The sequence below is a fragment of the Varroa destructor genome, unplaced genomic scaffold (assembly GCF_002443255.2).
Source record: "Varroa destructor unplaced genomic scaffold, Vdes_3.0 BEIS01000004.1, whole genome shotgun sequence".
NCBI classification, from domain to species: domain Eukaryota; kingdom Metazoa; phylum Arthropoda; class Arachnida; order Mesostigmata; family Varroidae; genus Varroa; species Varroa destructor.
The window spans coordinates 20,130,356-20,146,268 of NW_019211457.1; the positions used below are offsets into that span (position 1 = coordinate 20,130,356).

The 15,913-nt window shown below is 38.1% G+C and overlaps 1 protein-coding gene and 2 long non-coding RNA genes across 18 annotated transcripts in view; 1 reads left to right on the forward strand and 2 right to left on the reverse strand.

Moving 5' to 3' along the window:
* LOC111249323 (uncharacterized) overlaps window positions 1–1,509 on the reverse strand; it is a 2,545-nt gene extending 1,036 nt beyond the window's left edge. The window contains exons 1-2 of one of the 2 annotated variants that reach the window (XR_015326735.1): window positions 1,430–1,509; window positions 446–658 (exon numbers count right to left, since the gene is read on the reverse strand). This is a non-coding gene — a long non-coding RNA (uncharacterized LOC111249323). Of the gene's footprint in view, window positions 1–445; window positions 807–1,429 lie in introns of those variants that run through there. The other variant, XR_002672873.2, reaches the window with a different exon arrangement.
* Window positions 1–11,879, forward strand: part of LOC111249324 (uncharacterized) — a 27,758-nt gene extending 15,879 nt beyond the window's left edge. For 3 of the 15 annotated variants that reach the window (XR_015326722.1, XR_015326726.1, XR_015326728.1), the window contains 3 exons: window positions 3,732–3,895; window positions 7,358–7,433; window positions 9,272–11,879. This is a non-coding gene — a long non-coding RNA (uncharacterized LOC111249324). The remainder of the gene's footprint in view (window positions 1–3,731; window positions 3,896–7,357; window positions 7,434–9,271) is intronic. The other 12 variants (XR_015326719.1, XR_002672875.2, XR_015326727.1 and 9 more) reach the window with 7 other exon arrangements.
* LOC111250124 (hydroxysteroid dehydrogenase-like protein 2) lies at window positions 10,292–14,232 on the reverse strand. The gene is made up of 2 exons (XM_022804870.2): window positions 12,145–14,232; window positions 10,292–11,832 (listed from the first exon to the last, which is right to left on the reverse strand). Exons 1-2 carry the CDS (start codon window positions 12,359–12,361, stop codon window positions 11,585–11,587), a joined length of 465 nt encoding a protein of 154 aa, XP_022660605.1. The 5' UTR covers window positions 12,362–14,232; the 3' UTR covers window positions 10,292–11,584.
* Window positions 14,233–15,913: the final 1,681 nt, after the last annotated feature.

Consider the following 15,913-nt stretch of genomic DNA (forward strand, 5'->3'; position numbering starts at 1 on the left):
ATACAATCTAATCGTCCCTTCCATCACATAACGCATAGGAATCATAAAATACCTGCAAGTTTTATGGACAAATAACTGTAGTAGACAAAGTTATCCTATTCAAAGTAAACAAAGTCCGCTAACAATTTCTATCGGTTTTGCTTAAAAAAAAATCGTTTCTGGTTCTTATATTTTTATTGTAACCAAAACTAGTCTAATATAACATTGTCAACTACGACAGCTGCTTCGGGGCCGACATCAACCACGGCATGCATTTACCATGAAGAGTTTTCACATGATCACGGTCATCCTTAGCGTAATAGCAATAATAACAATGAGAATATCAGCAATAACAACCGCATCAACTTCGGACACAACAGCCCACGTCAGCTACCGCAGTGTCTGAGTCAGTCAGCCCCACAGATGACCATGCATAAGATAGATAGATAGATAGATAGATACGCACACGCTCAGGCAGATAGTCGGAGTAATAACACTATCTGCTACCATAAAATGCTAATTTACTGCATAGCATCATTCGCAGAGTCTGTACTTCTATGGGCACGTTTATTATTCTGGCTTATCGCCATGAACTTTTGGGGGGAGACGCCCCCGCGCACGCACACACGGACGCTTATATACAAACACATTGAATGGTGTTGATGGACCCATTGGGAACCTAACAAAATTCATAACAACGAGAAAAAACGTTGCAGTTCGTTTTATATTTTAACATTATTATACATGTAATGCAAGTTTCGAAGTGAAGCTATATTGGTCGATTGTGCTGAAATGTATAATGCTGTTTAGATGAGCCGGTATACATATTTAGATAAACAGAAAAAGAAGAGAACATTTAGATGAATAGAAAAATAATTACAAGTAGAAAAAAACGCGGCATATGTGAGTTCTGTATGCGTCCTTACATTTTAAAGTGGTTGGAGGTAAAAAAAAAGACAAAAATTGCAACTTTAAAGTGGAGTTATACTGTAACTCATCATCGTAATAAAAGTCGCTGCCAGAAAAACTATTTTCAGTACTTATTTGTAAGAACTAAAATTTCTCAGCACCAAATACACGTGCAGATCTCAGTAATTTGTGTATCACCGTAGGAACCAACTTCAAATATCTGGCGAATAAGGGCTGTAATGTTATTTACGCGGGTTAAATTTAACTGGACGCTGAGCTAAAATCAAAGTTCTAAATATCTGTTAGAAGCTGAACCCCAATGGACTAGGAGTGCGGCATCCCACTGTCCCACCACCAACGCAGTTTATAATATAAGGCTGTATAAAAAGAAATGCATGGAAACTATTATATCAGACTTCAACGCGTACTTTTCGGGGAGTCATAGTAATGACTGATCGGGTCCATGTGTCCTTAATTTTATCAATAGGACTCGAACATTGATGTATAGGAATAACTATTTCTTTAACCACTTGTCTCAAACCTTTTTGATGATATTCAGACGATAAGCAAGCAGAAACTCCTACCAACATTGTTATTCAAAGCATTTAGCGGGTATCTTACTGTGTACCTCACATGTTATATATCAGGCGTTTGCAATAGGAGGATAGTCATGTATTTTCTGTACTACACGCAGCTAGTACTAGCCGGTTAAATGCCAACCACGGTCTACCGCAAAAAAGACCACTCTCTTTTTGCTGTTTTCCTTCCTCCTGAGATAAACGTCCGCTCGAGAAGTTTGTTGAGAAATGGGAATAAACTTCATAGGCCTCTGCACTTCTGCGTTAATTTTTGTTAGATTAATCGTTGTCATGCAGACTCAGTAATTCTAATGGAGGCATTGACTTTTCACACAAAAGAACAGTAACGTACAATACGACAGGCCTGGACACACATTGTTTTGATGGTTCAGCGTTGCCAACTAGTTCATCCAGCTCAAGGATTGAAATTCTGTTTATTTTCATGCATGAACAGAATTTATGACTATTTTCTAATATAATCTTTCGCATCATCGACAAAGCCGCATCAATCAACCAACGCCTTTTCAACAGAAGCATATACGACATATGTACATTCATTGTAGACCGACATTCTATGCAGTCCGTTTTAAGTTTTTACGTTGGCTAGTAAGCGACTTCAGATATTTAGTTGTTCTTACAGTTACGTCGCCATAGTTGTTGCCGTACATATCGGAGCAAAGCAAATAATAGAGCTTAACTCGAATTAAGTTAGATGGATTAGACGTAAGTGTCTTGTAAGAAGATATACGACTTGTTGGTTTCCGTATGTCGATCGCTCATAATATAATTAATTTCCTTCAACATTCTATAAAAACTAATTGAAAAGCGTTCGGCTATGGGTTCGCGGTCAATGGATACGTTCCGAACTGGATTGAGAGGTAAAAAATAGGAGCAGTCGCTAGCGGTTGGCAAAGCGAACAAATGTATTTTTTGAGTATTTATGAGTGCTCTAATTGTTATGTCACTGATGGGTTTATTTATCATTAACGATTTACTAGAAATAAGATACATTGCTCTATTGGCAATCGTATTTATTAGTGTTGTCATTTAGCTGTTGTTGAGAGTCCTAATAGGGCTTTAAATAGATCCTATGTGGGGCTGGACTAAATCAATTATTCTCGCTTCCCAATTAAAGTTACGGGTGAGTGCTGCGCTATATGTGACAGTGCAAAAAAAACAAGACAGTCTTAACTTGCTATACGATTTATGCAGATTGAAGCAACCAATAAGTCGCAAGAAGGTAACAGTGTGACTTTGTCGTTACAACCTGTTCTCTCATGACTATTGCAGTCCGATGGTGTCTTAACCCGTCACAAACTAATAAATATAAGTTTAATTACTAGTCACAGATACTGATTCTGTGAAAATAACAAAAACTCTATATTTTCATAGAGCCTATAATTATTGTCTATCATTTGGTTCGGTCTGTCTTGATACGTTAATGGCGCATAGTTTACTAACATCGCCTGTCTGCGTCTTGCACAGCCTTCTTTTGTAGGTATCCAGATTTTCAGCCTGTACCTTAAGCTAAGCTTTATGACGCCTAGTAGTAATAATCACCTCACTCCGATGTACGACCGCCCTTTCTGACAACAGACTGTACAGGCTACTTCTTCTCCAACTGTAACCCCCAAGTCAGGGAACGGATTGTCAATATGCTATACTTTTTCAAGCGGATCATGGTTTTAAAACAGTTATTAATCAAATAGTCATTACAGAACATCATATAAAAGTTCGTTGTCATAACACTAGTTTTTTTTTAATGGAAATTAAGAAATAAAGTATGTATTTCTTATTATTCGATTTCTTAAACAGACACTCTTATTATACAGTATATAAGTTACAGATAATAATGAGACTGCCTACGTAGTTGCAATTATGACTGTGACTAACGATGACGATAACGAATGCGGCATTCGTTCGCCTTGAACACAAAGAACGGAGTGAACCGGGTTGCCCGCTATGCAGCAGTGTAGAATGATAATTTTTCGCTGAAGCATAGATATTTTGTTACTATATTATTTGTTATTATACCTATTGATATTAATGTAGAAAAATGTAGCAATAAGTTATCGACATGACTATTCATCCATTGTTTATAACATTACTTCAGCTTATTTAATCCCTGAATCAGCTATTGACCTAAAAGCTGGCTCTTCTAAAGCACGTTTTACTCCAACAAATCGATACGCTGTAAGAAGCTTCAATGAGCACCCAGTTAACGTATCCTCATGATTGACCCTGCTCGTCTATTTTGTTTTTCAGCCATATAAGCTGGCCTCATAAGAAATCGCCCAGACAGCTAAAATTCCGTGTATGGTAATCTCTTCACCAAAATAAACAGGGAGCAATGCCAATTGCTCTCTGTTTATGGTGGTCTAAAAAGTGCGGGAATCGCCGCGAACTTTTCGGTCATGCGAAACGTATTGGTAAATATTTGCTTAGGTAAAGAATAATATTCGCTTACTTATTTTCCCAACCGGAGGAACAAAACATTAGCTTCAGCGGAATGACAATTCTTGTGTTCTCAAATTTGCAGAGTTCTCTTCTATCTCCCTAGTCGTAGCCAAGGGGAATATTAAACATGAAACTGAAAAACGAGCCTCAACTTATTGTGTAAAATTTGTCACCTTAGTTTTAAATGATTTCTCTACTTCTCCTAATGCTCTCTCATAAACAGTCGGTAAAGCTGCGTAGATTATAATTCGACAGCCTGCACGAAAAGTTTCATGTCCGGTCTTAACAATTCAAGCCAGCTTTACTTCGACCACTAGTACTAGAACTGCAAGATAGTGTTATTCATTGCTGATGACAGAATTTGAGATTGCCATTAGCAATATCCTTACGTAAAATATCTATACTTGTATAATTTTATAACCAACTTAGATACTTTTTTGTATATAATGTCACACAGATAATAGCCCAACTCTTTCAATCTGCTTTTTAGTAGAGTTGCATAAACATGTGCTCTGAAAAGCATCAGCAGTCATCATTTAAAAGCTACAAATATCAGCGCTTACAATGAAGCAGTATATTGTTCACTCAGTTTCGGCCACAGGGAACCAACCCTTTAGCATGTACGTGCATTAAGCACCATACACATTCGAGTGAGATATCCATCCGATAACTTGCTAGGAGTCGTGCAAGTTCTAAATCATGTAGCTGTCTTCTCCCATCCAGTGGTTGTTTATGGAAGCTATGAATGTTCTTACGTACAAACACGGCTAGAACATTCTTACCAGATTGTACGCAATAAATTTCCAAGGTTGAATAGGCCTGCCATATTATGTTCAATACGCACGTAAATACATAGAGCTAGTAGCTTGTAACCTAAAAAGCGAACGATCCCTCACGTACGAAATGTATTAGTCGCCTGCTCTATTACACCCTGTTCATTAATTAATTTAATCTCCTTTGTAAAATAAATTAGTTAAATTAGCGATACTGGCACTGTCACCCCTTAGCGTGCACGTTAGCAACTTAACTAGCCAACTGGGCTTAGCAAACGACTAACATTTCGAGTTTTCAGATGCTATTATACAGCACATACACCATCACACGTACCCTACAGATTCTCGGAGTAGGTTTCAGCATATATAAAAATTAAAATAATTCCTTTGAATGAAATAAAACATCAACAGTCAATCATATAGTAAGTTAAGAAGAGTTACATAGAGCTTTGGGCTGAAAGCTGTATATATATATATACGTATAGAGAGACTTTCAAGTTTCAAGATCAGAAGTTAAGATTAAAAATGTATGTCGGTTTTTTCACCTAACAAGCAGTATCTCACTCGAAATCTAGCAACAAATTATTTATCCTGTATTTATCGTTACTCTCTACAACCTTCTCTCATCTGTCAATTAATTTATTTATTTTCTGTCGCCAAAAACATTCGCATATAGTGTTGAAGACCTTGTCTAATCAGTTTTGAGAGAGATCGCCTTCATGTACTCTCACAAAATTTATTTCTCAGTAATTAATGAGGATGGAGATCATCCCGAGGGATGTCTACAAAATATGGTGGCATAAAAAGAACCTACCACCCAAGTCCTCTGACGGTGGTTTTAGTGGCTTTTTCCAAATGTGATGTATCACTGACAGGAAAAAGGACTTTTTTGAGTTCGCTTTACTCTATACAATTGGCCTATAATGTATGAATTTCTGTGGACCGATCTGTTTTCTCAAGCGTTTGCTATTGTACGAGACTTCTTCAGTTTTCCAAACTTAAAGCGTCTTTTTAAAGCTATATCTCGAAGCTACTTATCGTCGAACAACCATTTAGTTAAGAAGATTCACTTCGAGCCGGGATTCATGGAGCAGCTAAAAAGTAAATTTGATTAAAAATAATTCAATCATGGCTGGCCTATGGTCTTGCTGTAACGACACTAAGTACGCATTTTGGTGTGCTTCCTCCGTTATTGAGTTCATCAACTTTTTGTGGAAGAATTGTCCTCGTAGCTATTGAATTTGAAACTCAATTAGAGCTTCTGGCAAAACGTAACCGAGCATTTTTGCAACAATATTCCTATCTTGGATATTTTTAAATTTGTGTTTTTAGTATTTTAAATAGATTTTAAATGGGATTTTAAACTCTGAGGTCGTTTAGTATGGTGAAAAGTTCTAATATGTGGAAGGAAATGGGTTTAAATTGACGAGTGCGACCCGGTCTGGCTTAGCTTAGAAGCTCCATTATCTGGCTTTGACCCAAATCTGATCTATTATATCGTAATCCTATTTTTATCATCTGTATTATTTTCTCGATTTGTTCTTATGTATATATAGATATATATGTATAAAATGAAAAAAATATATTAAGTATCTTAATGTTAGCATAATAAACCACTTGACAGACTAAAACAGGTAAAATGCTTGATGATCACAAACAAGCTATACACTAACCTAATGAAAATTATGTGACGAATGCTTGCCATTGAAAGCCCTGTATCGCCTTAAGTAACATCAGTCGGTCGAATATTTCAAATATTCTGTCAGCAAAGTTATTCCCGTGCAGTTTATAGCTGTCGTTTTTACAGAAACAATGAATAAACCGAACTACGTTTGACTAACCCTTAAAATCTCGCTTGAGACTTGAGTCTTAAATTAAAATTCTAAAGCAACTTCTGTTTTCCATGTTGGGTAAAACAGGTTACCAGGTGTCAAAGACGCCCGAGTCAACTATAAAATAATAGTGTTACAAGGTATAGTGTGTTTAAAAGAAATAACCAATGATTCCATTTGAGGAAAAGGGGCTTGTGATCCTTCACAGACATGGCCACAACAGAATACATGTACGTATTTATAATCCTCAATTGCATTAGCAGTTTTAAAATATTCTTCCACCCGGTAATATCGGGTAGTCTTCAACTGTAACAAATGATTTGGGTTCAAATATATTTGAGACGTAGGTTCTTCGCTCCGTTGTGATAACCTTGAAATAATGTTTTTATCACATGAACATGCCATCTTTAAATAAATAATTTAGATCGCTTTATGCCTAAAACGTAACAGAAATGTCTCAGGGCTGCAATGAAGGAAAAAATAAGATAATTATTGTCCTCATTAAAATTAGATTCTTGCCAAGGTGGCCATACTAGTTGAGTCACTTTCGGGGAAATCAAACGCTATTCCTGTGACCTCCTGCCACCTAAACTTGTTCCAATAAGTTCGTACCGGTATATAAACCCATATACCCGGATACATTAGTGGTGCTTGTAAACGGTCATGTAAATCGAAAGAACTACGCACGCCAATATAAGAGGACGACATGGTCAACAAATAGAATGGTATAGCTCTACAAATGCTTTGTAAACCGACTGATATGGTGTCCGTCAAGGGGACGGCAGGCAGAGCTAGGATACGGGTCGCTAAGCCAGAAACTTTGTTGCAGGACGCGTAAGAAGCTCGTAGATTCTGACAATGGCAATGGACCGAGAATCGTAAACAGCACAAATATCTAAGAATTGGTAAGTATAAAGTTCTTCCGTAAGGTCACATCAAGGTCAGGTTAGCGCCGATAGGCGGAACGCGGGTCCGGGTTCCAGAACTGTTCAGTCACTGCGGGCAGTCATTGCACTAACTGCGACCTTGGAACTACTTTATTCTTTTACCTGCCAAGAGAGAAATAACATTATCTTATGTACTTTAGTAAATAAATACGCCATTATATTTAATGTATAATCATTTCTTTACTTTAGTGACTGCTTTAACGTGTCATCCTTAAGGCGGGTTCCTAGTTTAGTAGTTCCTAGTTAGTAAAACAACTCCTTAATTAGTTTGTTAGGACTAAACCGCTAAAAATTTGAAATCTGAAAGCTAGTTTGACGTACGGAAATACCAATATGTGTTACCATATACGTACAGCATGAACTACATAAAAGGAGATCGATCACTTCGGCATTTTTATGCCATGTATTATTTAAAGAACCACGGAACGCAATGAATCTATAGCCTTTAACTATTATTAGTGCTTTCTTTTGTCTAACAAATGCTTCGATACTTATTACAAAGATAGCCCAAAAACCAAATAGCGTAAAAATGATGAACATAATAATAACATAGGTTGCTTTTAATATACCTTGGTCTTAATAGTATTTCTAAGGTAACAAAATTTTCCGATTGATGAATGTATAAATAATGAATTCAGATCTAACAATATTTACAGCAAATGTACTGCGAGAAATTTCTAAATCCATTTCACGGGACGAAATTGCAGAAAATAACTAAAATAATAACCTAAACACTGATTAACGCTGCTGCGTAATTTTCTATTTAATATACGGCTACACGATGTTTTTTTCTGAACCACACACTCCTCGTTGTACAATATAGAAATATTCTATAGTTCAGTTGCAAGCTAGTTTGGTTCTTTTTTTTTTTATTTTCAGAGACCAATTACCTACAGTAAGGCCTTACGGTCAGTAACTTGATGGAACCAATCAGAATATAACTAAAGGCTGTAATGATATTTGCGAACGTAAAGTAGGGTGATTTTTGGATAGATAAAATTACTTTAGCCAAAATCTAACTTAAAACAGTCGCTGGTAGATAGATCTGCGGTCCTGCTAACAGCAGCTTATTCGGAACAGATAGTAGCTTTTATAACTTAACCTGTTCTTCTTACCTGCTACGTACCATTTTCCTTCGAAACTTTTTTCTGTGAAGCTCGACTTCGCCAATATTAATTTTACGCCGACGGCTTCGTAAGAAGCTTATTTGGTTGAAAAATAAGAAGTATTATTTGTTGTTGTTGGCTTAAGATGTGCCTGAATTTTGGTAGTGATTCAAATTGGTTTAGTGACTTCGCATAGTTCAGCAATGACACTATATTGCCAGGTGATTTGCAACGAAGAAGTTGAGATGATGAGCGTACTTAATAAACGCAAGTTTAAATTGAAATGAGTTAAAAAAAAAAACAACCTCTAATCGTACGTTGAGCTTCATGAACTAAGCTTCCCAGAATGTCCCCGTACTGCGTTTTTAGGTGCATATCATTAGCCAAAGATGCATAAAAAATTACACAAAAAATGATATCCGCAAACGGCATAGTTAGTCTTATTGCTATACTATTATTATTATTTTTTTCACTGCTGCGTTGGTATCTAGTGAAATCCAGACTGTTCTACGGAACTTATCGATAGTGTCATATTAATGCAATTTTGGCAGAAGCCTATACGAAAGTTAGCTAATATGTCTGTAGCATCAGCGAGGTTTTTTAGTCACGTTAAAGTACGGTGACTTAAAATATCCTTTTCAATCATTTCATTAATAGAATATCTTTTTTCTTTACAAAATTTCGTTACAGGGTGGTTAAAAACGTTCAAAGATGTTCGAAGGGCAACAAATACTTGTATCTTCTACGAGTAGTTATTCTAATCTAGTTTTATGTTTCTTCAGTACCATTGCTTAATCGTTTTATTATGTGGAATGACGCGTCGTGGCGCCCGCCGAGCGCATATTATAACTTGGTGAATGAGCCTCAGCAACCGGTTCCTGAATGTTTGACAAAACACGGCATAGAACTCGTTTTATTAAATCAAGAACTTGATTCTTTTCGTTAACATCGTATATCCCTGGTAGTCCCTTTAGATAAAAATTGCTATATTCTGATGAAAATATGCCATCAACGGAAACCTTGTAGGTAGCAGTTGTTAAGAACGCTTTCAGAAGCAATAACTAACGGCTAAAGTAAATTTTTTTTAACTAGGTATATGCAAGCCTGTTTAGAACGTTAACCGTAATATCTATCCTGCGAAGAAATATAAGTCCATTACTAAAAAGTATCTAATGCACGCTCACATTTAACTAGTAGTATTGCTTGTCAAGATGATCGCTTGGCTTGAATAAACGTAGCAGTTTTATAGTCTCTCTTCTTGAAAAGCGGCGATAGCTAATTCGAAGCACCGCGCTCTTCGCTGATCATCACTATGTTTAGCCTAAAGGTTAATGCCTCTAGGTATAGCAAAATACTGCATTCTGTAGTACACATTTATTCCGGTAAAAAAAATACTCTGATAATTTTAAAAACTGCCCATGTGAAAGCTCAGAATCATTGTGGTTATACCTTATGGCACTTATACCTTCGATGCAGAATATGCCGCTGTCTGATAGCAGGCATCTCTTAAATTAAACCTTGAAACTAGCTGTCGATTAGTACAATGATTGACAGAACTCGTGGTTCTACAACAACAGTGATTTTAGATTTAGTTAAATCCAAATAAGTCCGGAAAGATCTGTCATGCAAATAAACCAAAGCAAATCATTACATTTTTCTTTTGTGTTCCATTATATTACATACAAATAAATGCAGAAAAAGACGCGCGAATCAGGATTGGAGCATTTATTTACAGGGAGTTCATTAAGTCATTTACAAATGTGCGGTTCCAAGTGGAACACCAAATCCATACTTTCAACAACGAGATATTGGACGTTTCAACATTTAATTTAATACAACAACTTAATTATCCCCTTCAGCCTAAATCTGAGAATTCGTCAAAGATCAGGGTCTGCACTCGATCGAACAACAGCGGTAGATTTTTGGCAAACGTATTTGTATGTACGAGTATTAAAAAAGAACCGTCCGTAAAAACTCTATTCATGTAATCAAAATGAATTACGCATCAAAAGGATTGAGAATATTTTGAGAAGCACGTTTTATGCTCAACACTGGTACCGATGATATCCTACCGTGCGAAGACCTGTGGTTTAGTAAAATTGCCATAATAATTAAACTTATATTGAATGCTACTAATCATTCGCACAGCGAAACTATAGGATATACCTGCTAGTTAAACCATGTACCTTCTTCTAGTGTGAAGAACCAAATATAGTAAGGAAGAAGTTAACCTGTACGATGAGCTATAGATGAAGCTGAGTACGTTTATTGATAATGTATTACTGATAACTCAACAGTTTCAATGAATTTCATTGATGTCCTGTTTAGATCAACGCGCCATTTTCGAAGATTTAGTGCTCGTTTTCACCGAATAAGCGATTTAACAATTTATACTAACGTAGTCCAGCTTCGAGTCTATTCCGTATTAAACGCACCATCAAATAGTTGATATCAGTTGAGCAATATTAGTTCATCACCTCGTCAGTCACTGATGCTGCTTTCCTACTAGTGGTGGTAACCGTGTGTATTTTCGAAATGTTGGCCAATTTTTCACACATAACATCAATCAGTTAACAAAATGCCAACCGGCTCGTTCGTTGAAATGATTGATTATATCACAATATTAATCAAAGTTTACTCGTAAAGCATGGGAATCTTGACTTCTCGTTCTAGTCTGCCGTCAGTTTCTCCTGCATTTGAACAGGCAGCTTCTGCGGGAGTTAAAGCTAGTAGTTTCGTGCTATATTGGTTTACTATTCGTCGTGCCTGTAAGGAGTAGCGATCACTCCAAAAAGTGCTCTAGTTTGTGATCTAATACGGATCTACAAACACATCCTAATGTAGCTGTTTCTGTACAGTTTATAGGTGCTTACGTGTTCCGGTATTGGGGTTCCAGGTGAAATCACACCCCTCTGAGTTGGTGGTCACGTTCAACTCATATGGCGTATCCACTTTTCATAGTCGTACCGCTGTGGCTCGACTAGTCGCTTTCGAAGAAGTTGGCTAGACCAAGCCATAATACTCCCGCACAGCCCACATAAGACTTTCGAGTCGGATAGCACAGAAAATGCTCCCGGAGAGGCTAAAATAGCCAAAAATGTAAGCAAGTTTGGGGTTGATTTCCCCCTTGAAAAGCTGTAAAAACACTTCGGAGGTCATGAAGAGCTGCAAGTCAACAGGATAAGGGCAGACGCCTTGCCCGAAGCAACCAGTTCCATTCTTCAAATCAACAAACCATGGTGCAGGTTCGCCTGTTTTAGAAGCAATACAGTAAATGAAAATACCAACATAATTATTATTGCTAGTGTTTTTATTTCCAGAACCAATAAAAATGGTTCATAATTATTAAGATAGTTTCCCCCTAACTAGTATTTTGCTCGAAACGTTATATAGATCTGAGCATACTCACTGGATCGCAAGATTCTTACAGCACTTTTCTACTTTCGGAAAACCAAGCATCTCAAAATGATCAGAAACACCTATAAGTGAAACGATGTGATGAATACTGCTTAGAATGCACACGCATTTGACGCAATTAAGAGCTCTGTATATTTGTTGCTAACCTTCAATGTTGAACGTGACGACTCCGTTGACTTTGGCGACCATTTCGGGATTAATATAATATCCAACGGTTCGAAAGATGTCGGACACAGTGCATAGTTTAAGAATTTCTAGTGCTCGTTCGCGTGGCGGCGGGGTAGCGGGACGCTCGGGAATTTCATGGATTGTGGTCGTTTTAATCTCGTGCATCGAGGTTTCGGTCTCAACATGAGGAGCCATGGCAATTTGTTGTATCACTGGTGCACTGTCGACTCAAAAAGTCGTCAATTTTTGACAATCACAAAACTTTCTTCAAAGAACTTTCTAATGTTTTTCAAACGTCCATATAGAATTTGGTATCACGTTGTTGATATAGTGTCCTAGATATCGAATCGCAAATTACTAATTGACTAAGCCTAGCTCGATAAGAGCCACCATGGGGGGACAAGCTCCGATGCTTCCGTAACGTCTCGATGCATCAACCGAATAGCTTCGGGTTCGCCGATCCACTGAAACACTAGTCCCGAATTCTGGCGGCGTTAACCGGGAGAGATCGCACATAACCAAGGTCCAATAAACGCACACGCTTCGCGCACATGTGGGAAAGGAGTAACGGCGGTCCGCTTCGTAATCCCACACTATCGTTGCTGCCAGTGCTGTTGTGTCCGTAAAAACGAAGGAGAACTACAGTATTATATGGACCATCCAACTGCACACTTTCCGCTTCTGCTCGTATTACCACTTACTGATGGCAAAGTAGTGGCAGCAACAGTAGCAAAATGCAAGAAAGGAGGATATGCACACTAAACATCTGATATGCAAAAGATCCAGGCAAACAGGCTACTTCATTGTTTAGTATAACGGTATGCTACGGGTAGTCAATGGTCGTCCTCTAGCGATTAATGTAGAATAAATAAAATTCAACGGCGGATGAACGATACGATTGTAAAGGTCGGCTTCCTTCATTATCAGCCCGTTCGACAGCCGTCGCATAGGGACAACAAGGGCGCCAACCAACTTTTTAAGCCTTTCGAATAGCTATAAGTGGGGGGAAGGCGGGGACGTTCACACAAACATACAGAGATACACACATATAAACAAACGCAAATTACCCAACCTCTTCACCTAAAATCAGCGAATAGTGGCGAGAACTGATCATTACGGGGCAGCAGCAACAGCGGCACCAAAACGATACCGAAGTGAAGACCAGGGGATTGAAGGGTTTTCAATTAGCACACGAAGATAAATTCTGTAGGTAAGTTCGGACGCAGGGCGAATCAGTCCCCATAGCTTTGGCCGCTGCGAGACAGAGTCCTTCGACTTAGGCCGTTCTTGCTGTTGTTTCTGCTACATTACCGCGACTACTATAGCAATAAAATCGTCAGTTGACTAATTCGGTTGTGCCGCATGCTGGCCACGATCTTTGGAGCACTTTTTGTCCACGCTCAACTGTAGCATAACTATTTGAAGTTAATCCAATGAAGGTCACACGCTATCCTTGATCACCAGCTACGGCGGTGTAGTTAGCTGCTATCATACACTGAAGCTGAGCCACAATCGAGCATTAGGCTTACCCAGCAGTGTGTAATGACCCTTGACCAGCGATCCTCACCCGAGTTCATCCAAATACGCCTTAAGTGGTGGTTTAACGGCAAACATTTTCACACGGCTTCTGTAGCCAAGCAGACGATACCTAAATCGCAAACGTTACAAACAGTCAGCTTCCCAAACATGCACAAAATCCTTATGCTCATTTTCACATTATTGTTATAGTGGCCGAATAAAACTATGCTGATTGCCATTATTTGTATTTATGTTTTTCTGAAAGAGATTATTGCGCATGCGTACACATAGAGCACCGATCGTTACTATTCGCAAACAGAATATTCAACACAAAGTGGATCTAGCAGCTAATGGTGATCGACATAATTTGAAGTGCAAGAGAATGGCCAAGTTGTAAATTGTAGAACTTCAAACGGAAGGAGGTCGGAGAGTGAAAACTGAACTAATAGTTGATCGATATTGCCCATGTGTGAAAAATTAGTCATCAGCTTCTGATAACTATGGGCAAAATGACTATCGAGCATATTACTCATGTTGTTGGCAACATAAAATAAGAAGCTGTTTGTAGTATCAACCGACTTAAGCCAGTGCAGGTCATCACGATGAATCTACAAGAGATAGTTACACCAGTTTGGGTTCTGGGTTATTTGATTATTTTATTCTACACTTTATACTATCGAACTTTGTGCTGAAGCTGCCATATTGCCCGTGAATAAAAGTTTCCTTTGAGTTTAACTAGCTACTAGTACCGCTACGATTACAAGATGGACTCTAATTAGCAAAACCTTAAATTATAAATCGATGCAACTGGCATCAAGTATGGGTATAAGGACAATATGGGTTACATAGCGATTCTTTAATGTGATGACTTTTCAGTTGTCGCACATAAAATACTATATTCATCGATTTCAGTACCCGGTTCTCTCCATTAAATAAGTTCGTTCCCCGACCACTTTGCTGCCAAGTTGCAGTTGTGAACATCGCTAGTACATTAGCTTTGATCGATAACAAGAGGCGATTCTAACTTCGATTAATGAGACAATACAAGATCGTCTTCTGTTCCAATAAATATTGGATTAGTTTCTACTTTATTGTGCGTGTACGCCATTAAATGGAACAAATAGCTAGAGTAAAACTCTAGGCTTTTGTCCATATTTTTCCGAATGTCGTTTCTTATGTGTGGGGAAGCTTTCCTCACATATCAAAACCTACATGCTTGTTGCATTATTATGTGCAACAAAGTTTCACATATTTAGGAACGTGAAAGGTTGTTAAGTCTCGAAATATTTTGAATTCAAAAAAAGACAACATTCGCTTGTAAACTTCACTATTAATTAGCCCGGATTCATATTGCATATCGAATGATTATGTGCCGCAGTACCCTACTGTTGCTTTTTACTTGAAAATACCCCTAGTCTTTTTAATGCGTAAATTTTTTGGGTATATTTCGGGATCGACTAATGGGTTTTGGACCATCGTTTTTTCTTAACTCCAGCATGGTATCCACTGAACGCATGCCTTCCTTTGTGTCTGATCGTTTGTGACTATTTGTTTCAGTTGCCTACTCCTACTTCCTGCTCCTTGCCACGCACAGAGCTCCCTGCGCGCATTCGTTCCGTTTCCGGGCTATATTTTATCCATCTACGTACTGCAGTTGACGAAAGCCAAACATAAGCAAGCGGCAACGGTCACTGCTATAAACAGCTGGAACAAAAATCAAATCGATTAATTCCGCTATGTTTCTTATAATAAACGATGTTTGGACCAGTTAGTTCAGCCGAGATACCACGTGCATTACAATCTGATTGCGCCATTTCATCATTTACAAATCATTTAAACACAAAAACTTTCTGACGACTGGTACACCTTGCCTCATTGGGCCAGGTAGAGTTGAAGCGCAGTAAAGGCCACAATACGAATTAGCGTAGATGATCCCAAAAGCGCAAGTGCGAATCAGAGCGTGTCCCCGGTATAACAAAAACTAGTATCGTTGCATCTAATAGACACTTGCCCCTCGGGTCATATGCGAATGGAAACTCAATCTGGTAAGACAAGAAATGTATTCATCTTAGCCTATAATTAACCGTGGTCTTTTGGCGAATCTTTATAAATAAATGTATTCGTCATGCATTTGTCAGCTCATTTGTTGTCAGACTTTCTACTACACGGCATCAGCTAAATGGTAACCTTTACCGACTGTGAAATTCTGAAAAGCGAACGGATAATCGT